Source organism: Bufo gargarizans, chromosome 4 (assembly GCF_014858855.1).
Source record: "Bufo gargarizans isolate SCDJY-AF-19 chromosome 4, ASM1485885v1, whole genome shotgun sequence".
NCBI classification, from domain to species: domain Eukaryota; kingdom Metazoa; phylum Chordata; class Amphibia; order Anura; family Bufonidae; genus Bufo; species Bufo gargarizans.
Genome location: NC_058083.1, coordinates 436,121,010 through 436,145,161, shown reverse-complemented (window position 1 = coordinate 436,145,161; position 24,152 = coordinate 436,121,010). Strand labels below are relative to the sequence as shown.

Below are 24,152 nucleotides of genomic sequence, written 5' to 3'. Positions count from 1 at the left end.
TTAGTTGGAAGTGAGACCCCTAGTGGATATGACTTTACAGCTTTTTTTCAGGTGGATGCAGGCAGATTTTTCAATGAAGTGATTGAGAAATTTGCTAATTACACCATTATCTATTAAATTAAATTTTATACAGTGACTCATTAAGCCACGTCGGTCTATAGGTGTCCATTTTAAGAGCTTTACATATACACAGGTCAACCTATTTGATACATTTCTCATTACATTACAGAATATGCTCTTTGTACTCACTACGCATAATAGCTTCAGTGGTTTTGAATCAGTAGTGAATGATGCACAACATATAGGTTCTGGATCTTCACCATCATTCCACCGTGCCAGCTTACAGTTGTAGTAGGTTGTCACACCAGCTGCCGATAACCCTTTCTGGACGGCTTCTTCGATGGCGTAATTGTTAAAGCAAGTGACATTTGACGTAAGTGGAGGCTGTACAAAATGGATTCGAGAGCCTCCAATTCCCAACGACATGAGGGTAGCAACTGTGGTGTAACTATCAAGCGTGCTCCCATATACAATCACATTGCCTAAAAAAAAAATATATATATAAAAAAGTAGAAATAAAAACAACACAAAATATTGCTGCATAGAAAAGAGAGAGCCTATTGGTGTAGCAGATTTTATATGGTACAGATTTGCTCTCTGTGACCCTATTATATATTTGATGCCTGCGGCAAGCAGCGTTGCCTGGCAACTCCAAACTAGAAAATCTACAGAGGAATCCGAACAAAACATCCCACAAAAGTAGAGTGTGCTCAGCTCAGATGAAGAGCATTTGGCAATTTCAAAACTAATAAGAACTATCCTGCTTAAAAAGAACATAGATTTAAATGGATTGTGCAGAAGAAAAGATCATTTTAATAGGTTTGCTTGCATCTCTATATGAGGACAACAAAACAAGTGCATACCGATTACAATGAGGAGCGGTAAGTAGCCCTAGCATGCCATTTAGATTTGATGCTACCACGGGCATTGTGAATGCACCTTAAATTAGTGGATGTGCGATCCATGCTTTTCTCTTTTTGTTGAATATGTCACCCCCAATTAGTTATTGTGTGCTCCATGTAATCATGTCGCTCCTTCCAAAGCTTCTGGTCAAAAATATGGTTGGTAAAATTAATATAGCCATCTTGCTCCAAAGACTCCATACACAATGGTTAAAACGATTTTCCGATTTGCATCAACATACTTTAAAATAATACATTTATGAAGGTAGATGTCATTTTTTTATATGTTTCTTTTACATTTATTGCTCCTATCTTCCGCTCTGGGCTATGGTCACATGACCATGTCCATGCAGCTCGTTCTCATGTCCTGTGATGATATGGCCATGGGCGTGTCAGTGATAGGGGAGTGTCTATGTAACTAGCTGGGTGGGAGGAGCTATAAAGTAGCAGGGCGTTGTTAGGGGCGGTGATAGGGGAGTGTCTATGTAACTAGCTGGTGGGAGGAGCTATAAAGTAGCTGGGTGTTGTTAGGGGCAGTGATAGGGGAATGTCTATGTAACTAGCTGGGTGGGAGGAGCTATAAAGTAGCAGGGCTTTGTTAGGGGTGGTGCTGGAGGTGTGGCAGAGCAAGGAGAAGTGCAGTATGAGTTTGGTTGGCTACAGCAACAGGAAGAGAAGCGCTACATACAGGATGGAAAAAGCACATGAGATGTACATGAGGTAAGCAACTACATGAGCATATCTGTTAAAAACCAGTGTAATCCAGGAAAACCTCTTGAACCATTTATAGACGGGGCCATTTACCCCCCTTCCTGACCAGACTCAGTTTCAGTTTTTTATCACATTGCATTTTTCCTGTTTTTGCATCTTTTTCGGTCATTTTTATTTTAGTATTTCTTTTGCTTTTCTTTTTTATAGCCATGAAAATGTAAAGAAAGGAAAAAAAAAATATTTGTCCTTTTCTTTTTAATAGCACAATGTGCAACAATTAATATTTTTTTTATTATGTCCCCTTTCTGTGACGATCACTTTGATATACGGAATAGTATAGGTTATGGTTGCCAGGGGGCAAAGCTTGAAGATGCAGCGTGATGTGCGTTATTTGTTTTTGTCTTATAAAAAAAATGTTTCTTTTTTTTTTTTTTTTACACTTTGTGGCCCCATAAGGTCATACAAGACTTTTGGGGGACATTTAACATTAATTTTTTTTATTGTTGATTTCTTTTGTAACTGGGGCTGACATAGTGTGTGTGGGGGGGGGGGGGGGGATACAGCTCTCAGAGAGTTATACATCACTGTACATCTTCACTGAAGAATTGATCTTAGTCTGCTAAGACCCAGCAGCTTGCGCATTCAATTGGCTCACAACAGTGTCATCACATTGAGAGCTGTATACACGGCAATTGGGAAGCAGGGATGGTAAAAGAACAGCCCTGCCTTCTCTACGGGGAGCCTTGCTGTCATTGACAGCGGGCTCCCCACTCCCTCAGCTGGAGACTTCTTAAAGGATGTAATAAAACGTCTTTGCAGAGATGCTTGCCGACCGCCTAGACATACAGTACACAGTCAATCGGTGGTTGGCAATGACCACATGTGGCACAAATCATCATGCTGCAGAAAATTCAGAGTGTATCAGCTGGAAATCCACACCAAATGGTGCTACAGAGTTCACTGTGGATTTGCCGCAGATTACATTCCCTGCATTGCAGTTAGTGAAATCCATGGTAGAAATCGGCAACATAAATTGACATGTTGCAGATTTAACATGATTTGATCCTGGCAGTGGGATCCACAGGTGGTCACTGCTAATTGCCAGGCTACACCTGTACTTGCAGGGCTGCACTTCTACATGCTATTTGAAACAGATATGGCCCAGCAATTAGAGGTGAGCTGTATGTGGATCCTGCTGCAGTCTCACACACCCCTGTCGTCTAATATCTCAGGCATGGTTGTAGCTTATATAGCTGAACACTTAGGGCCAGATTTATCATGACTCTGACAGCTCACTCCACTTTCACATATGGCTAAAGTCAGTTTTAGCCAAGTCAGATTTATGATCGGCCTTTTAAGACTGTGATAAATGTGCTTTGACGATAGCAGTTTATCCGTCAGTAAGCGGCTTAAAAAAAGTTGCACGTCTTTACAAAAAAAGTCGCATGTTCTTTTAAAAAGTGGCATAAGATAATCATGGTCCACGCTGGAGTGATTTTGCCCATGTTGGAGACTTTTTAAATTGTCGCAATAGTAAATCTGTCTAGAGATTAATTTACATAAGAAAACACGCCCACGTTCAGAAAACTGCCGAGCAAAGTGCAGAGCCAATAAAAGTCGCAAATCTTTGCGCAGTTTAAGCGATTGCGCAAAAATTTGCAATTTTTTCACTCCATTATTCTAACTTGAGCTAATGATAAATCTGTCCCTTAGAATCAGTACACAAGTGAGAATTTTTTATTTATAATATTCAATTTCCTATTTTTCTCAAGTTGAGGGGGATTCTTGAGTACACTGTGCTTATGGAGAAATTACAAATTAGAGACCACACAGATGAATAAATACTATAATTAATGCTATATACACAGTATAATTAAGCAGCTGTGAAATGAGTGCTAAACAGAAGCTAATATTATAATAAGTGGGACATGGTTAGGAAAGCGCTTGCTTTCTAATATTGGCAGGCTTCCTGACAGCTGAAGACAAAAAGATTATTAACATTTTTAATCTCAAGATCTAGATAAAAATTACAGGTGTCACAAAGCATGCCGGAGAATGGATTAATAAAAAAAAATACTTTTTATTACATCCAGCAATCTACTTCCTAAGCAGTTAAGCAATGTGGAATTGTGGAAAATTACTAGGCAGCTACTAATTAGAAAAATGACCCTGATTTATTGCAGTAAAGTCAAACTTTCTACTTTCCCCTTTTTAAAGCTGGATTATTGCAATTTTAATCATAAAAAATATTAAATATTTCCTGTGAATATAAAATATTTACAGTAGATTAATAGAACAAGCCTGTTTTTTCGCTACTTGTTCAATCAATGTAAAATGAAACACCTGACATTATTTCAGATAAAACATGAGATTACCGAGTATCTGGTATTGTCAAAAGCAAATGAGTTAAACTTAAAGCGTACCTGAGTTTAAGAAAAAAAGAAGTTTGCATAATGGCTGTCTCTTTGTACAATCATATTTGTGAAGGAATATATCTTTTTGGGACTAAAGTCTTTTTCAGCCATATTACTTCCTGTTTCAGCTGCACAGCTAGATGCATTTCACTCAGAAGCAGTAGGGGTCTCCCTTACTTCCACCTAGATTTGTTTTAATCTCCAAAGCTCACAGATAAGGAGGGGAAAATCACACTTAGAGAAAAGCAGGAGGTTCCTTTGATGTTCAGAATCTGTGTTGAAGCAGTTTTTTCATCAGGCTCAGGATCTCAGCTAGTCCTGACATGCCACCGCTTCCTCTCTGCCATCTTCTGTTTCTGTGACCAGGGATGTATCTTGCCTGATAACAGGCAGTGGACTGCTGCTTAGATGGAAGTGAGACCCCTAGTGGCCATGACTTTACAGCTTTTTTCTTCAGGTGGATGCAGGCAGATTTTTTAAATCAAGTGATTTAGAAATTCGCTAATTACACCATTCTCAATTAAATGAAATTGTGTGAAAGTACAGTGATTCTTTAATGCTGTTTGCAATGTACAGAAATTTTCCAGAACCCTTCACTAAAGTAGATCTTAGAAACACTGGTGATATGAAATAACCAAGCATTAAAGAGACTGTCCAGCTTTTAGATAATGATGACCTATCCTCCGGAGGCAGACGGCTCCATCCAATCTGTAGTGGCAGTGCTGGCGTACTGCAGCTCAGTCCCCATTCACTTGAATGGGAGCAGAACAGCAGTACACCAGCACTGCCACCACACAGTGGATGGGGCTTTCTGCTTCGGTCTCTGACCACTGTTATGTGTTTGGCACTAGTGGTTGCAGCAAACAGTTGCTTGGTGGGTCATCAACATCTAAAAACTGCACAACCCCTTTAAGGGGAAAGTCACACACATTAGATTTGTTGCAGAAATTTCTGCAACTGAAAATCAGCCTTTATTTCTACAATTTCTACAACCATCTTTTAGATCAATGGGACAGTCGCTGAAATGTTTCCCAAAAAAAATCTGCTGTGTGTATTACACACATGTAGTCAAGAAGATTGTAAATGCCCAAATAGGCTGCTGCATAGACTACATGCAAATTAGTTATGCATAACTTCCACAGAACATGCCATAAACGCCTGATAGGTGGGGAGGTCCAACTTTTTATGGTGAAAACCAATAGCTTGCATGTGGCATCGGTGCGGTCTATGGGAGTTATAGAAAGAGCCAAGCAAACAGCAAGCATTGAAGACAATACAATGATGCAACTGATGGGAGTCCCAAAGGTGGATTCCCCCATCTAACAAGCATTCATGGCGTATCTTTGCATATAACATCAATGCTTCAAATGTTTTTTGTATCCACTCCTGGCTTGGGCTAAAAAAATAAAAATAAATAAAAGCTGCACAAAAAACCTGCATGTGTGAATCCAGGCTAAGGGGCTGTTTTTGAAAGCAGAATTAGGCGCGGATTATGTGCCCAAAAGTTGCTAGCGCCAAACAGAATCTGCCTCCCATTGGTTTCAATGGGGGGTCATGCTTCCATTCATGCCCCTGTGGTTTAGAGCTACGATGGTGCTAAGACATCTCCTTTCTTGGCGCAGTCGCAGGTATAAACCGCCATCTCCAATAGAAAACAATAGAAGGCGGACTCCACGTGGCCGCCAGCTGGCTTTTAGCACGCAGTTTGTGCCAAATTCTTCCTGCAGAAGACATCATTTGAAGAGAGCCTAAGGAAAGCTGAGAAGACTACAAATAACAAGAGACAAATCAATAAACCAGTGGAAATGACTAATAAAGAATAGAGATGGTTAAAACTAGGAAGCCAAAGAAAATAGTGGATAGAGGGCTGAGAAGGAATTATAGGGAATGTAAGGAAGAAGGAGAGGAAAATCAACCACGGTCAGAATCCTCCATAAAACAAGGAATGAAAACAGGTTGAGATAATATAAAAGTGGAGATGTGGGGTGCATTCCTAATATGAGGATAAGGGTCCAGTCACACGTCCGCAGAAACGGGTCAGCATCTGTTCTGCAATTTTGCGGAATGGTTCCAGACCTATTGATTTCAATGGAGGCGCAAAAGATGCGGACAGCACACTGTGTAGTGTCCGCATCCGCACTTCCGTCCGCGGCCCCACAAAAAATAGAACATGTCCTACTCTTGTCTGCAATCACGGACAAGAATAGGCATTTCTATCCTAGTGCAAAATACGGAACGCATATGGCCAGTGTCTGTGTTTTGCAGATCCGCAATTTGCAGACCGCAAAACAGTTGCGGACGTGTGAATAGACCCGTAGGGGGAAAGACTGGACATGAGAAAGGGTTAAAAGGGGTTCTCCAAGAGTATAAAATGTCCCCTCATGTGCCGGGCACCCCTGGTCCCCGCTTGCCATTGGCAACGGTGGTGCAGGGACCAGGAGCGGTGCCGGGAGCGGGGTAAATATATTCCATATGGGGTGCCGGGCACATGAGGGGACATTTTATACTCTTGGAGAACCCCTTTAAGGGCTCATGCACACAAACATATTTTCTTTCCGTGTCTGTTTCTTTTCTTTTTTTTTTTTTTTTTCATTTCAATGGGTCCGCAAAAAAAACAAACAAACAAAAAAAAAAAAACGGAATTTACTCCATGTGCATTCCGTTTCTGTAGGTTTGTATTTCCGTTCTGCAGAAAAATAGAACATGTCCTATTATTGTCCGCATTACAGACAAGGATAGGACTGTTCTATTAGGGGCCAGCTGTTCTGTTCTGCAAAATACGGAATGCAAACAGACGTCATCCGTATTTTTTGCGGACCGCAAAATACATACGGTCGTGTGCATGAGCCCTAAGTAAACGGATGAAGCAACTGAGAACAAAGAAGAGAAAGCAATGAATGGTGAAGAGAGAGGAAGCACATAAACCCCGATGGCCTAATACTGCTCAGGGCTACATAACAGCCGCATGACATTGTAACACCAAGACAAAGTGTATGATCAGAATATGCAAACCATGTGTTCGACGGCTTTTATGCCAAAGCCAAGCAAAATATTTAGCCATTAATTAACGTTCAAGTGGCTTGATTATGATTAACCAATATGGAGAGTGTCAGGATACCTGGAACTGATCCAAAGAATATACATTCATTAGGGTCAGTCATTTCTGGAATGTGCACCATATTCACACACTGACAATTGTCGGAGTCATTAAAAATCAGCACACGGCAGCTTCAATAGGGAATGTGTCATCAGAAAATGAGATTGTTTACATCATGTTTTTATTGTATTATCATTTTAACATGTTTTTAATACATTTTTGATGTTTTAAATTTCCCATGCCAATATCTATATTTAAACAAAAACCATAAAATCCTACAATTTTTGCACTGACCACTAAGGCTACTTGGTTTTGTATTCCGATTTCAAGATCCGGCAGAGGATCTCAAAACCGGCACAAAACGGTTCAGTTTGATGTAATGCACCAGGATGCATTTGTTCAGTTAGGATGCGGTTGTATTAAATCGAGACGGAACAAACCGGATCTGGCATTAAAATCATTGTAAGTCAATGGGTGACGGAACTGAAAAAAATTGCTCCGGCACCATTGACTTACATTGGTTTTGGTGCCGGATCCGGTTTGTCCCGTTTCGTAGACCAGTGTCCAGTGTTCAAAACTAAACAACTGATACTGAAGAATCCTGAATAGATTTTTCTCCATTCAGAATGCATGGTGACAAAATGGAACCCTTTATCTCTGGATCTCAACACCAGAATACAAAATCTCAGATGTGAAAGTTGCCTAAGTCTAGGCACCACTTCTTGGTCTGTACAAATTACTTTACTACAGTTACTTGCTTATCTGCCATTCTAATCCTACCTGTACTGATATCACCTCTGTGTATAGATAAGACAGGATCCACCATTCACAGCAGGTGATTGTCAGAGCTTATCTGTTCTTTCATTGTACGATTACCTCTGCACAGGGCACAGAGCATGCCTAGAAAACTCTGCCATAGAATGAGGTCCCCTCCTGACCATCGTGTCTACGGCCCATGGGGCTGCTGTAAAGCAATTTTCTTAATGCTTTCTAAATGCTGTTAAGGACAGCTCAGGCAAGATGGCCGCCCCCATAATCATGTTCGGCACATGGGGAAAAAAAATTGCAATCATAAAAAAAAAAGAGATTTGAAAAAAAATGATTTGTGTTGCTATCCGGTTTTAACATTTACATTTTTGGCAACACATTTCCTTCTCAGTAACTTCTATGGCAGAGTTTTCTAGGCATGCTCTGTGCCCTGTGCAGAGGCCATTGTACAAGGAAAGAATAGATACGCTCTGACAATCGCCTACTGTGAACAATGGATCCGGTCTTATCTATACACAGGAGGTGATACCATTACAGGCAAGATTAGAATGACAGATAAGCAGATAACTGCAGTACAGTGATCTATATGAACCAAGAAGTGGCACCTATTATTAGGCTTAGTGACCAGTGCGAAAGCTGTAGGATTTTATGTTTTTTTGTTTAAATATAGATATTGACATGGAAAATTTAAAATAACATCATAAAAAATTCTGTAAAAATATGTTAAACATAAAAAAGCGATTTAAACAATAAGTCATTTTCTGATGACATTTCCTTTAAAGAGGACCTGTCAGTTCTCTAGATGTGAGTTTTAGCTAATAACTGTATTGCCCGTGAAATATAAATGCCTGAGCCTCTCTTCCTACAACTGTACGCTGTGCCATTTCTCTCTTATTCCTCCTAGAACAGTGTTGGCGAACCTATGGCACGGGTGCCTGAGGTGGCACTCAGAGCCCTTTCTGTGGGCACCCACACCCTGGAAAAAGTCTATGGTGTACCAATATGCCTTAGACTTCTCCTGCCATTCATCAGTGCAGAGAACACTATGAACGGCACTGGCAGCGCATTGAATGTAGGCAGGCTATTATAGCTAAATGATAAAGTACATGGAAGATATACTATATTGGACTGTAGTATTCAGGGTAAATTGCTGTGTTGGCACTTTACGATAAATAAGTGGATTTTGGGTTGTAGTTTGGGCACTCGGTCTTAAAAAGGTTCACCATCACTGTCCTAGAAGATTACAGGGGTTGTCCGAGATTTACTAAAACCTCCACAATGGCTGAAAAGCAAAACTAAAAACACAATATACTCACCCATTTCTTTAGCATGGGTCTCTGCAGACAGCAGTGATATGACGTGGACTCGCCTGCTTGATAACTGGGTATTACCAGTTAAGGGTGTGTGCCTACATAGTCTGTCACTGTCCAAGCAATGCTGCCAACTGCAGACTGCAGGAACACACCTATCTGACAGGGGAATAGTAACACCCAGTTGTCAATATACTCAAACATTTCTAAGAGGACAGAGGATTGGAACAACACATATTTTAAGTGAAAGATGCTCCCGAATTTTTTGCTCATGAAGAAAAGTATTTACTAAAACAGACTTATCAGAAGTGGTTACCGGTCCTCTTTAATCATTACTAGAAGTACATCCATTCCCTAAATTTGAATCAGAGAATAAAATTTGAAAATGTTTTATGACATACAGTTTACAAAGTGGGCAAGACATTTATCGAATAGCAAAATGATACTTAAAGGGGTTGTGTCATGAAACATATTCTACATTTTTCAAACCAGCACCTGGATCTGAATACTTTTTTAAATGCATGTAATTATTTATTATAGCCAGTGAGCTATTCAATAAAATGTATCTGTACAGCGCCACCTGCTGTTTGTTCTTTTCCTTATTTTTTTGTCCATCTCACTGAGCTGGTCGAGCGTGCTCAGTTTAAATCTTTAACTACCACCGGCCATATGTTCTGTTAGAAGCTGTGGCAGTTACAGGGAGAGAGATGCAGCAGAAAGGACACCCCCCCCCCCCTGAGATAATCTAGCAGAGCAATTGGAGCAATGAATATGGAGATCTCTGGACCCATGTAAGTTACAGGGCTGGTTCTAGCCTTGTTAAAAAGGTATTGTCATGTACTATACTATGTCTGATTTTCATTTTTTTACATCCATCATAGCATAACCCCTTTAAGGTGGACCTGCACCTCTCCTGATAAAGTCAGTTTTAGTAACTTTAGCATCTATGATATCTTCACAGAACTATAACTACACGTTGTGCCAATCATCTATAATTCCGACTGAAGATAATGAATTGCCAACAGTCAGCAATAAAGGTCTAGCTGGGTGTTACCAGTTGGGGTGTGTCCCTGCCCAGTCTGACATTATCCAAACAGTGCTGTCAGTGTCAGACGGTGCCAGGACACCCACCCAACTGGTAATACCCAGATAGACCTTTACTGCAGACTGTTGGCAATGCCTTCATAACTTGTGGCAGTAGCGATTATTCATACCCATACACCGGCTCGGACTGGCCCACCGGGGAGGCGGGGAATTCTTCACTGTAAGTGAGCCTTCATGCTTGAAAGCTCACTGTCACTAAAATTTTTTCCTTGAGCTGCAGGCAGGTGGCAGTCAATGAGCTGCGTGGAGGGGCCCGACTCGTGTCTTCACAGTCCGGTTTTCTGGTTCCCTGTTCTCCGTCCGGCGCATGGCCTGGACGGACACAGGGATGTCCACCCTTTCAGTAGCTCACGCTCAGACAGCAGCACTGCGCTATCTGAGCGTGAGCTGCAGTAACTGACTGAGGCTTTTCTCACCCCCAGTCAGTCAGTAGAGCCGCAGACATGGCTCCCTGTGGCTGACTGAGGGGGAGAGAAGCAATCTCCCAAATGTGAAGTAAAAGGGAATGTATTTTGGGGATAGACAGAAGCTGCAACTTACTGATTTCATAAGAAACAAAACTGCATAAGAGTTGCATGGAACAGCTGACAAATTTCCCATCAAAATGAGACATTTCGGTGGCAGTTGCATGCAGTGTAATAGAACACATGTGCTGGTTGGTTGTGTACAGATTTAAGACTGACTTCTGTTGTTTTATCTAAATGAGCTTTGTTCTGTTACTGTATCTAGGCACAGAGCTCGGTTCCATTACTGTATGCAGAGGCTTGGTCCTTACTGTATCTAGGCACAGAGCTCGGTTCTGTTACCGTCTCTAGGCATAGAGCTCGGTTCCATTACTGTATGCAGAGGCTTGGTCCTTACTGTCTCTAGGCACAGAGCTCGGTTCTGTTACTGTCTCTAGGCACAGAGCTTGGTTCTGTTATCGTATCTAGGCACAGAGCTTGGTTCTGTTACTGTATCTAGGCACACAGCTTGGTTCTGTTACCGTCTCTAGGCACAGAGCTCAGTTCTGTTACCGTCTCTCAGCACAGAGCTTGGTTCTGTTACTGTATCTAGGCACAGAGCTCGGTTCTGTTACTGTATCTAGGCACAGAGCTCGGTTCTGTTATCGTATCTAGGCACAGAGCTTGGTTCTGTTACTGTATCTAGGCACAGAGCTTGGTTCTGTTACTGTATCTAGGCACAGAGCTTGGTTCTGTTATCGTATCTAGGCACAGAGCTCGGTTCTGTTACTGTATCTAGGCACAGAGCTTGGTTCTGTTACTGTCTCTAGGCACAGAGCTTGGTTCTGTTACCGTCTCTAGGCACAGAGCTCGGTTCTGTTACTGTATCTATGCACAGAGCTTGGTTCTGTTATTGTATCTATGCACAGAGCTCGGTTCTGTTACTGTATCTAGGCACAGAGCTCGGTTCTGTTACTGTATCTAGGCACAGAGCTCGGTTCTGTTACTGTCTCTAGGCACAGAGCTCGGTTCTGTTATCGTATCTAGGCACAGAGCTTTGTTCTGTTACTGTATCTAGGCACAGAGCTTTGTTCTGTTACTGTATCTAGGCACAGAGCTCGGTTCTGTTACCGTATCTAGGCACAGAGCTTTGTTCTGTTACTGTATCTAGGCACAGAGCTTTGTTCTGTTACTGTATCTAGGCACAGAGCTCGGTTCTGTTACCGTATCTAGGCACAGAGCTTTGTTCTGTTACTGTATCTAGGCACAGAGCTTTGTTCTGTTACTGTATCTAGGCACAGAGCTCGGTTCTGTTACCGTCTCTAGGCACAGAGCTCGGTTCTGTTATTGTATCTGGCACAGTGCTCGGTTCTGTTACTGTATCTAGGCACAGAGCTTTGTTCTGTTACTGTATCTAGGCACAGAGCTCGGTTCTGTTACCGTCTCTAGGCACAGAGCTCGGTTCTGTTATTGTATCTGGCACAGTGCTCGGTTCTGTTACTGTATCTAGGCACAGAGCTCGGTTCTGTTATTGTATCTGGCACAGTGCTCGGTTCTGTTACTGTATCTAGGCACAGAGCTTTGTTCTGTTACTGTATCTAGGCACAGAGCTCGGTTCTGTTACTGTATCTAGGCACAGAGCTCGGTTCTGTTACCGTATCTAGGCACAGAGCTCGGTTCTGTTACTGTATCTAGGCACAGAGCTTGGTTCTGTTACTGTCTCTAGGCACAGAGCTCGGTTCTGTTATTGTATCTAGGCACAGAGCTTTGTTCTGTTACTGTATCTAGGTACAGAGCTCGGTTCTGTTACCGTATCTAGGCACAGAGCTTTGTTCTGTTACTGTATCTAGGCACAGAGCTCGGTTCTGTTATTGTATCTAGGCACAGAGCTTGGTTCTGTTATCGTATCTAGGCACAGAGCTCGGTTCTGTTACTGTATCTAGGCACAGAGCTCGGTTCTGTTACTGTCTCTAGGCACAGAGCTCGGTTCTGTTATCGTATCTAGGCACAGAGCTTGGTTCTGTTACCGTCTCTAGGCACAGAGCTTGGTTCGGTTATTGTATCTAGTCACAGAGCTTGGTTCTGTTACTGTATCTAGGCACAGAGCTTGGTTCTGTTATTGCATCTAGGCACAGAGCTTGGTTCTGTTATTGTATCTAGGCACAGAGCTCGGTTTTGTTACTGTATCTAGGCACAGAGCTCGGTTCTGTTACTGTATCTAGGCACAGAGCTTGGTTCTGTTACTGTATCTAGGCACAGAGCTTGGTTCTGGTACTGTATCTAGGCACAGAGCTTGGTTCTGTTACTGTATCTAGGCACAGAGCTTGGTTCTGTTATTGTATCTAGGCACAGAGCTTGGTTCTGTTACTGTATCTAGGCACAGAGCTTGGTTCTGTTACTGTATCTAGGCACAGAGCTTGGTTCTGTTACTGTATCTAGGCACAGAGCTTGGTTCTGTTATTGTATCTAGGCACAGAGCTTGGTTCTGTTATTGTATCTAGGCACAGAGCTTGGTTCTGTTATTGTGTCTAGGCACAGAGCTCGGTTCTGTTACCGTCTCTAGGCACAGAGCTTGGTTCTGTTACTGTATCTAGGCACAGAGCTCGGTTCTGTTATTGTATCTAGGCACAGAGCTCGGTTCTGTTACTGTATCTAGGCACAGAGCTTGGTTCTGTTATTGTATCTAGGCACAGAGCTTGGTTCTGTTACTGTATCTAGGCACAGAGCTCGGTTCTGTTACTGTATCTAGGCACAGAGCTTGGTTCTGTTATTGTATCTAGGCACAGAGCTTGGTTCTGTTACTGTATCTAGGCACAGAGCTCGGTTCTGTTACTGTATCTAGGCACAGAGCTCGGTTCTGTTATTGTATCTAGGCACAGAGCTCGGTTCTGTTACTGTATCTAGGCACAGAGCTTGGTTCTGTTACCGTCTCTAGGCACAGAGCTTGGTTTTGTTATTGTATCTGGCACAGTGCTCGGTTCTGTTATTGTATCTAGGCACAGAGCTCGGTTCTGTTACCGTCTCTAGGCACAGAGCTCGGTTCTGTTACCGTCTCTAGGCACAGAGCTCGGTTCTGTTACCGTCTCTAGGCACAGAGCTCGGTTCTGTTACCGTCTCTAGGCACAGAGCTCGGTTCTGTTACTGTATCTAGGCACAGAGCTTGGTTCTGTTACCGTCTCTAGGCACAGAGCTCGGTTCTGTTACTGTATCTAGGCACAGAGCTTGGTTCTGTTACTGTATCTAGGCACAGAGCTTGGTTCTGTTACCGTCTCTAGGCACAGAGCTTGGTTCTGTTACTGTATCTAGGCATAGAGCTTAGTTCTGTTATCGTATTTATGCACAGAGCTTGGTTCTGTTGACTTATCCAAGTACAAAGCTTAGTTATGATGCCATCTGTTAGTGTATAATAGTTCTGTGCATGGTTCTGGTAGCATTTCTTAGTGCTCAGCTTGGTTCAGATATTGTATGTTAGTCCTGAGCTTGGTTCTATTACTGGGTCTAAGTACTTGGCTCTTCCGCCATATCTTTGTTTAAAGCTTATTCCTGTTACCATATCTGAGCATACTGTATCTTATTGCTGAGCTTAGTTCGGTTAGCATATCTAAGCAGCAGCTTAGGATAATATAGATAATTTAGTGTATATAACATATGGATATGTTGCACGGCTTTACCTTTACAAAAATAACTTATATGTACCTCAAAATGGTGGTAACAAAAACTGCAACTCATGTTGCAAAAAAAACAAGCCCTCATTCAGCTACACAGCTAGGAAAATAAGGTTATGGCTCTTGGAATACGAAGACATAAACATTACTCTTTCTCCACAAAACATGCTTTTACAGTTACAAAATAAATAAAATATGAAATAATCTATACAAATCTTTTTAATAATGTTATTTATACTGCACTGTTCATGCAATAAAAAAGCCATGTAATGATAGCGGTTTTACTATTTAAAAAGTTATGTGTCCTGGAATTCTGTGTAAAATTGCTGTGTCATAAAGGCCTAACAATGAACTAGCAATATTTGTAGGGTGGGCCCCAAAGTCACTTCCACTGGAGGGCCCTAGGGTTCCCAGTCTGACACTGCCCATACATCATGACTGCAGCATATAAAGACGGCTCTACTGCAGCTCAATCCTTGGGCAGTCATCGGGAATGAACCATACATCCCCAATCATTGCTCCATGCAATGGCCAATGTAAAAAAAAAAAAAACTTGTAGGTGTGGGCCTAGATTGTCATGGGCGAAAGATGACAAACCCAGTCTTCTCCATGTTTAGGAACAAGAGGTCATCAAGGAGGAAATGGCACTTAGATAGTCAGGTACAGAAGTGAACTGAGATATGGATGTCATATGCACATGGGTAATATTAAAAACCCAAAGAGTTGATCAACTGGCTAAAGTCTTAGCCAAATGTGTAACTTACTTCTGGACCCCAATGCTAAATCTGTTAGAGGGTCCCCCACCATTTGCCATTTCTATTCCTAGTGTCTTCTTATAAATGCGGTATTGGGTTCCTAAGGCACCAGTGCCCAGTACGACCTCACCTCTGGTCCCCTACAGCTACAACCCTGGTCAAAAGTGTAGATGGAGAAGGGGGACCAAATATTGAGGCAGGAAGAGATCCAAGAGAGAAGTTGGATACGTAGTAAGAAGAAAGTCTGTTAGATATATAAAAGCGAAAGCCACAAGCTTCACAGCAAATATAGGTCATTGTACCAAAGGAAAATGATCGATACAATTTCATAAAAAGAGATTTACTTGCACTGTTTGAAAAAGGTAGCTGTTTGTGTTGGGTCCTCAGAGAGATAGGTCACTTACTCCACCATAGCCTTAACAGGCTTTCTTTAATGAACAATGTTGTACAGATTTATGGAGGTGATGACCAGAGGATTAACTGACTAGGAGTAAAGAAATATACCAACAACAAAAAGGTTAAAAGGATTAAAACTGAAAATGTGAAGAGTCCTTGGTGTGTCTTCTGGTATCTGGCTGTCTACTGTGGTTCCCCAGATCTTCTCCAAAGACGAAATGCCCCAGTTTATGGCAGTATTTTATTGGCATGTAACATTATTCAAATGTAGTATTTCTTGATGTTATTCCTCTATAAGATCAACCTAGGTGTGATGACCTGTGCCAGTCTGGCGTAGCTAGTGGAGTCTTGAACTCATCTTGCATAACCAGGGGTGGACTTGGAAATTAAAGTGGCCCTGGAAAAAAAACCTAAAAGTGGACCCATGTTGTAGGTGGGTCCAAATTGACAGAAGACAGGGCAACACAAATAGGCAGGGACAACAGAAGTAGGTGAGACCAGCAATACCATAGTGCAGCACAAAATACCACCCCGGCAGAACCAAATACCACAGTGCAGCACAAAATATTCCTTCAGCAAAACCAAATGCCATAGTGCAGCACAAAATACTGCTGCACTAGTCACAGTATTCAACTGTATGAACGTCCTGAGGATGGTGATACAGTTGAGTTTTGGAGGGTACCTGTGGCCGTTGGCCAGGTGCATAAGTACCTGAAGCTCCCAGCAGTAATTAATACTGAGAGAATCAGAACATTATGTACCTGCCTGGGGCCAATGAGGAGGGCTAGGCCAATCCCCTGGTTATCGACGCACCAGGAAGTTTCCCTGTATGGTCTATGGCCAGTCCGCCCCTGTGCATAACTGGTGGTTATTCTGCCAAGACTCTACTTAAGATGCTGCTGTCCTCAGTGGTTTTGCTGAGGCCAGTGATTGGCTGCAGCAGTATACAGGAGATCGCTTCTGCAGCCAATTCAATTAGTCACTGCTGTAGCCTGGTAGAGGGGACAGACCAACGGCACTGGAAGGTGGTGATCGGGAAGGCAAGGTATGTTTTTTTAAATATTTTAACAGACTTCTGGCAGTTGAAAAACAATGCAGAAAACCCCTTTAAAGGGGGTTACTGAAAGGTGGTCATTGATATCTGATTGGTGTGGGTCCGATGCTGGCAACCCGCCAATCTGCTGTTTGATGGCCAGTGATGTGACCTTCATCAGTAACATGGCCTAGGTTCAGCTCAGTCTCATTCAAGTGAAGGAGCCTAGGCTGCAATACCAAGTGCAGCCGCTATACAATGCAAGATGCTGTGCTTGGTAAGCTGTGAAAAGGCCACAGTCAGGCATGGGATCTGCCGAACCGTTTGTTAAAATTACAGGCGGTTCGCAGGACCGGTGAGAAGCAGGGATCCCGACCCGGTCCTGCAGCTGCGCCTGCACCAGTGGCGTAGCTATAGGGGTGGGGGCGGAGCGGAAGCCGAGAGGAGAGGCCCTGTGTGACGCGCACTGTGCAGGGCAGCTGGGCAGACGAAGTGAGGAGGGGCCGGGGGAGCGGCTTCAGTTGAGGTGCGACGCAGGACTTAGTCACGTACCTCACTGTGACCTCCTGCGGCGGATCTCGCGAGATGACGCGATGACGCGGCGCGGGAAGGCACAGTGAGCGAGGCATTGGTGACCGCCTGTACCAGGATGCCACAAGCTGTGAAGGAGAGAGAGGTAAGTATTAATTATTTCTCCTAAGCAGGTGCCTACTCCACCTTCCCCTCATCCTGACCCAATGTTTAGATTCTTTTAGCCAAACAAGAGTTATGGATGGGGTTGATGACAATATTTAAGGTGGCCACACACAGGGAAACACATCTATTTTGCCCACAGAGTAAGAGCAGCTTTTTTAAGCGGTACTCCACTATGTAATGGCCCCCTCTTTATTATTAATATAATGGCCCCCTCTTTATTATTAATGTAATGGCCCCCTCTTTGTTATTAATGTAATGGCCCCCTCTTTGTTATTAAAGTGGGGGCCATTATATTAATAATAAAGAGGGGGCCATTATATTAATAATAAAGAGGGGGCCATTATATTAATAATAAAGAGGGGGCCATTATATTAATAATAAAGAGGGGGCCATTATATTAATAATAAAGTGGGGGCCATTATATTAATAATAAAGTGGGGGCCATTATATTAATAATAAAGAGGGGGCCATTATATTAATAATAAAGTGGGGGCCATTATATTAATAATAAAGTGGGGGCCATTACATTAAAAATAAAGAGTGGGCCATTATAATAATAATAAAGAGGGGGCCGTTACAGTAATAACAAAGAGGGGGCCGTTACAGTAATAACAAAGAGGGGGCCGTTACAGTAATAACAAAGAGGGGGCCGTTACAGTAATAACAAAGAGGGGGCCATTATATTAATAATAAAGAGGGGGCCATTATATTAATAAAAAAGAGTGGGCCATTATAATAATAATAAAGAGGGGGCCATTACAGTAATAACAAAGAGGGGGCCTAAGGCTTTTTAAAAGTTGAGTGGTATGTGTGTAGTGTATATATAGTGTATTTGTGTGTAGTGTATATATGGTGTATGTAAATATGTCGTGACTGTGTTGCATATATATGGTGTATGTAAATATGTGTCATGACTCGTGACGCGCTGCGTATCCACCGCTGAGTAGGGAACCTGTTGTTAAAAATTTGAATCCCACCCCTGGCCACAGTGCTCTGATCAGCTGACCTGTGGCGGTACTGGGTGTTCGAATCCCACCGACCAGATAATAATGACCTATCCTGAGGTAGGTCATCAATACTGTCCTCCCGGGAAACCCCTTTGATTCCACTTCATGTCTATCATACATATACATGAATAATGTACCAAGAAAAATGCACCTGCATAATACAAGTAAGGCTCCTTAACATAAAATAATGGTAACTATATAAAATGACCCTCTATTTACCTGGGATAGCTGCCAACTGTATTTTGGCAGCTATCATTTCAGTCAGCAGGATCAACCCAACAGGCAGGTTTAATAGGCTTGATCCTGTTGACACGTGCTATCTAAAGGGGTTCACTCCGGTTCTGCCGAACCGTTTGTTAAAATTAGAGGCGGTTCGCAGGACCGGTGAGAAGCAGGGATCCCGACCCGGTCCTGCAGCTGCGCCTGCACCAGTGGCGTAGCCAACTGTATTTTGGCAGCTATCATTTCAGTCAGCAGGATCAACCCAACAGGCAGGTTTAATAGGCTTGATCCTGTTGACACGTGCTATCTAAAGGGGTTCTCTCCGGTTCTGCCGAACCGTTTGTTAAAATTACAGGCGGTTCGCAGGACCGGTGAGAAGCAGGGATCCCGACCCGGTCCTGCAGCTGCGCCTGCACCAGTGGCGTAGCTATAGGGGTGGGGGCGGAGCGGAAGCCGAGAGGATTTTGGCAGCTATCATTTCAGTCAGCAGGATCAACCCAACAGGCAGGTTTAATAGGCTTGATCCTGTTGACACGTGCTATCTAAAGGGGTTCACAAGATCAGAAAAACATTGCTGCTTCCTTCTAAAAAACAGCACAGCCTTGACTGCGGCTCAGCCCCGTTCAAGTAAAGGCAGCCAAGCTGAAATACTAGAGATCCTAGGGACAGGAAGATTATGAAGAAAGCGGCCATTTTTGCTTTTTTTCTCATACACCTTTTAAGAGAATGTGACATCAGAAAAAAATTATCTACTGTTTAAATCAAATTTTTATGTTAAAAATGCTTATTTATAATTTTGGGTGATTTTCTTTTGTATTTTTCCATGTTACTATTTATATTTAAATAAATTCTATATATTCCTGCAATTTTCCCACTGGCCACTAGGACTAAAACATGTCAATGCTTCCTGTCCTTTGAGAGCTGCTACATAAGCTATAGACACAATAGACTGGAGTGGACCCCATTGACTTCTATGGAAGATTTTTCTAGACATGCTCTGTGACCCAAGCAGAGGTCAGGAGGGATAAGATAAGCTGTGATATCACCTATTGTGAATAGTGGATTGATTCACCACATTTGGAGTGCTTCCTTATTTTTTGTATTATAGATAGATAGTCAGACAAACAGACAGATAGATAATATGTCGATCGATAGATAGATAAATAGATATAGAGAGATATGAGATATAAAGATAGATAGACAGACAGATATATTAGGTTACCTGTCATTGTAATCCTGCCTGTTGTGATAATGAGATGGCTACTGAAAAGTTACATGTACAGAACAGGAAATCATGACCTATTAGAACTAGTGGCCAGTGCGAAAATTCCATGATATATACATACATTTTATTAAATACAAATAGAAAATAAAATGAAAAAATATAAACAAATATATGTTCAAAATAAAAACATGATTTAACCAATTGGTCATTTTTGGATGACACATTCCCTTTAGGCTTTATGGACATGTCCCTGTGTCCCCTGTGGTCGTATTGTGGCCTGCATATGCATTCCGCATCACGGATGTGGACCCATTCACTACGAAGTGCTTTCGTGGGGTTTCGTGCTTCCGTTCCGCAAAAAAGATAGAGCTTGTCCTATCTTTTTTGCGTGCCGGACGGATCGCGGACCCCATTCAATAGAACGGGGTCGTGATCCGCATGCAGCATTCCCACGGTCGGTGCCCGTGCATTGCGGACCGCAATTTGCGGTCCACAGCACGGGCACGGCCAGCCCACCAATAGCCACTTTCTGTTTTAGAATGTTCTGTATTACACACGGTGAATGGTCTACATATAAGACACTGTGCGCCTTTCCTGCCATAAATGAGAACTACTTATTCATTTAGAAGGCGTACGAGGCTGAAAATCCTAATTAAGCAGGTGACGAAAAAGAGCAACTTGAAGACAATTTCAAGTAAACAATGAATCCGAAAAGACTGTTTGTCCCTTATTAGTATAAATGACTCCAAGCCAAAAAAGACATTAGAAAAATGATTTTAAATGTTTTTGGAAATGATTTTCAAATTAGGCATCTTTTCCCCTCACAGAGCTTTTTAGAGATCATAATGATACATATTTTTTCACATAATTGCAAAGCGCACTTGTTAATCAAATTATTTTTTAATTAGTTAATGAGTTTAGACATACATTGCTTTCAGGACTTTCCATTTTTTTGTTGCACAGTAATTATATATAATTAAACAGCATCAAGCCTTCCTCTCCTTTTAGTACATATGCTGATTACTCCCCCCTTTAAAATATCCGCGCGCCTTGAATGGAGTAAAAAACAAGGCCTGACAAATGAAACATTTTGTCTCAATTAATTAGATGCTAATTATACACTGAAGATGCAAAAAGAATGGTATGCACTGGAAATGCAGCGCGGCGGAAAAAGAGAATAGACTCGAGTTCTTTCTTACCTTTTTGGTTTAGTACATTGTCTTTCAGCCAGGTCATCGCTGCTGAGCAGTCTTCACCATCGTGTAGGGTAAATACATTTGAAGGAATTTTCCCCGTATAGACCTTCTTGGAGCAGTCTGGGACGTCTTGGTTTGTTAAAAGCTCCGCAATATCAACTCCACTGGGGCAAGGGACCTACGTGCATGCATGGAAAAAAGAATAAGTGACCTAGAAATGTAGAAGGTTACACATTGGGGCTCATGCACACGACCATGTGCCGACCGTGCCTGTATTGCCGGTCCGCAATATACGTTCCCCGGCCGTTTTTGCACCAGATCACTTGAATGGGTCTGCAATCCAAAAGGTGCAGTGCGGAACGGAGGCACGGGACCACTACGGAGTGCTTCCGCGGGATTCTCTCCATGCCTCGCAAAAAAATAGAACTTGTTCTATTTCTTTGCGGTGCAGACAGATCACGGACCCATTCAAGTTGAATGGGTCAGGATCCTTCTGTGGCAGCCGTGCATTGGGAACCGCAAATTGTGGTCCCCAATGCATGGAATGGCAGGGCAACGGCCGTGTGCATGACCCCTTAGGCCTCTTGCACACAACCGTATGGCTTTTTCAGTATTTTGCGGTCCGTTTTTCACGGATCCGTTGTTCAGTTTTTTGTTTCCGTTGCGTTTCCGTTTCCATTCCGTAGTTCCGCCCAAAAAAATCTCTGTATGGTTTCCGCACGCAATCCGTTGTTTGTGGATCGCAAACAGAAACAACATTTTTAATCATTAATGTAATGTACAGTAATGTATTTTAACAGTATATACATGGGCAAAGTGGGCATGGATCCGCAAAAAACAGATGACATACGGATGTGTTCCGTATGCATTCCGTATTTTTTGCGGACCCATTGACTTAACTGGAGCCACGTTTCGTTTTTGAGGATTCCGTTTGCGGTCCGTATGCAGAACCATTCATTTCGTTGGCTCCGCAAAAAAACCTGAATGTACTTCGCATGCATTCCGTTTCCGTATTTCCGTTCCGCTGAAAGATAGAACTTGTCCTATTATTGCCCGGAAATAACAATCCATGGCTTCATTCAAGTCAATGGGTCCGGAAAAAATACGGAATGCATACGGAACACATCAGTATGTCATCCGTTTTTTGCAGATCCATGCCCACTTTGCCCATGTGTATACTGTTAAAATACATTACTGTACATTACATTAATGATTAAAAATTGTATGTTTCCATTTGCAATCCGCTAACAACGTATCGTATACGGAAACCATACGGAGATTTTTTTGCAGAACTACGGAACGGAATAGTCTTCTTTCAGAACCTGCAAAAGGACCATTGATGACGTAGTGAGCGCGATGACGTCAGCGCAGGACCTTTTGCAGGTCCTGCAAGAAGAAGAAAGAAGACTATGTCAGCTGTTCGATCAAGTGGATGAGGTGATTTCATTTATTTTATTTTTCAACCCCTCAATCCACATTTTAGTAAGCATTCTGTATGAAGAATGCTATTATTTCCCCTTATAACCATGTTATAATGGAAAATAATAAAATCTACAGAACACCTAACCCAAACCCGAACTTCAGTGAAGAAGTCCGGGTTCGGATTTGGGTACAACAACCAGTTTCTTATCACGCGCGTGAAAAAAGCATTGCACTCGCGCGATAAAAAACTGAACAACGCAATCGCAGTCAAAACTGACTGAAATTGCGTACGCACTCACGCGGGTTTACCACAATGCACATGCGATGCATCCGGAGCAAATCCAGGACGCCCGTGTGAAATAGGCCTAAGGCTTTACACAGATGCAAGTTTATAAACAGAAAATCTGTACAAATTTCCATGTGGATTTCTGTGCATTTCTGCACTAAATCTGCACAAAAACCGCACGTGTTACTTGCGGTTGTTGTTTAGGATTTGATGTGTTTTTGCCGCAGATCTCACACTTGTATTGAAAAGGGCGAAATGCAAGCAAAAGAACTGCACAGAGAATTGACATGCTGCGGATTTCAAAATCTGCCCAGCAGATTGGCATGGAACGAAAAAGCAAAGTATGCATGATATTTCTGAACTCTCATACACTTTGCTGGTACTGTATTACACTGTTTTTTCCGCACAAGAATCCACGTAATCCGTGTGCAGGCAGCCTAAAGTAGTCAACTCTTCCAAATAATGTTAATGGTCTGCTTACCAATATATCTTTTTGGAGTTGCAGAATTTCATAGATTTTTATGGGGTTTTTTGCCTACTGTTTTTGCAGCATTTTTTTTTTTTTTTAGAAAACATCACCTCTAAGTTTATGAGAATTATGAAATGAAGTACACACATGTATATTTTTTTAGCTGTGTTTTTTTCAATTGCGGTGCATACCCTTCTCTACGAACTGTGTACATGACTGCCCCCTGCTGCCTGGCAGCACCCGATCTCTTACAGGGGGCCGTGATCCGCACAATTAACCCCTCAGGTGCTGCACCTGAAGGGGTTAATTGTACATATCATAGCCCCCTGTAAGAGATCCGGGGCTGCCAGGCAGCAGGGGGCAGACCCCCCTCCCTCCCCAGTTTAAATTTCATTGGTGGCCAGTTCGGCCCCCTCCCTCTATTGTATTAATAACATTGGTGGCACAGTGTGCGCCCCCCAAAGCCCCCCCCCCTTCCTCCCTCTATTGTATTAATACGTTGGTGGCACAGTGTGCGGCCTCCCCTCCCCCCTCCCCGATCATTGGTGGCAGCGGAGTTCCGATCGGAGTCCCAGTTTAATCGCTGGGGCTCCGATCGGTAACCATGGCAACCAGGACGCTACTGCAGTCCTGGTTGCCATGGTTACTTAGCAATAGTAGAAGCATCATACTTACCTGCTGGCTGCTGCGCTGTCTGTGACCGGCCGGGAGCTCCTCCTACTGGTAAGTGACAGATCATTAAGCAATGCGCCGCACAGACCTGTCACTTACCAGTAGGAGGAGCTCCCGGCCGGACACAGACATCGCAGGAGCCAGCAGGTAAGTATGATGCTTCTACTACTACTAAGTAACCATGGCAACCAGGACTGCAGTAGCGTCCTGGTTGCCATGGTTACCGATCGGAGCCCCAGCGACGGCTTGGGTGGGAAATGAATGGGACGGCTTAGGTATAATTACACCTGCTCACCACT

At 42.7% G+C, this 24,152-nt stretch overlaps 1 protein-coding gene across 1 annotated transcript in view; it reads right to left on the bottom strand.

Annotated features, from left to right (window-relative positions):
• The window catches only part of CFAP61 (cilia and flagella associated protein 61), a 291,524-nt gene that overhangs the window by 87,713 nt on the left and 179,659 nt on the right, over positions 1-24,152 (bottom strand). Inside the window, exons 21-22 of the mRNA XM_044291895.1 lie at positions 21,008-21,182; positions 250-542 (exon numbers count right to left, since the gene is read on the bottom strand). Coding sequence (XP_044147830.1) covers positions 250-542; positions 21,008-21,182 — 468 coding nt within the window. The remainder of the gene's footprint in view (positions 1-249; positions 543-21,007; positions 21,183-24,152) is intronic.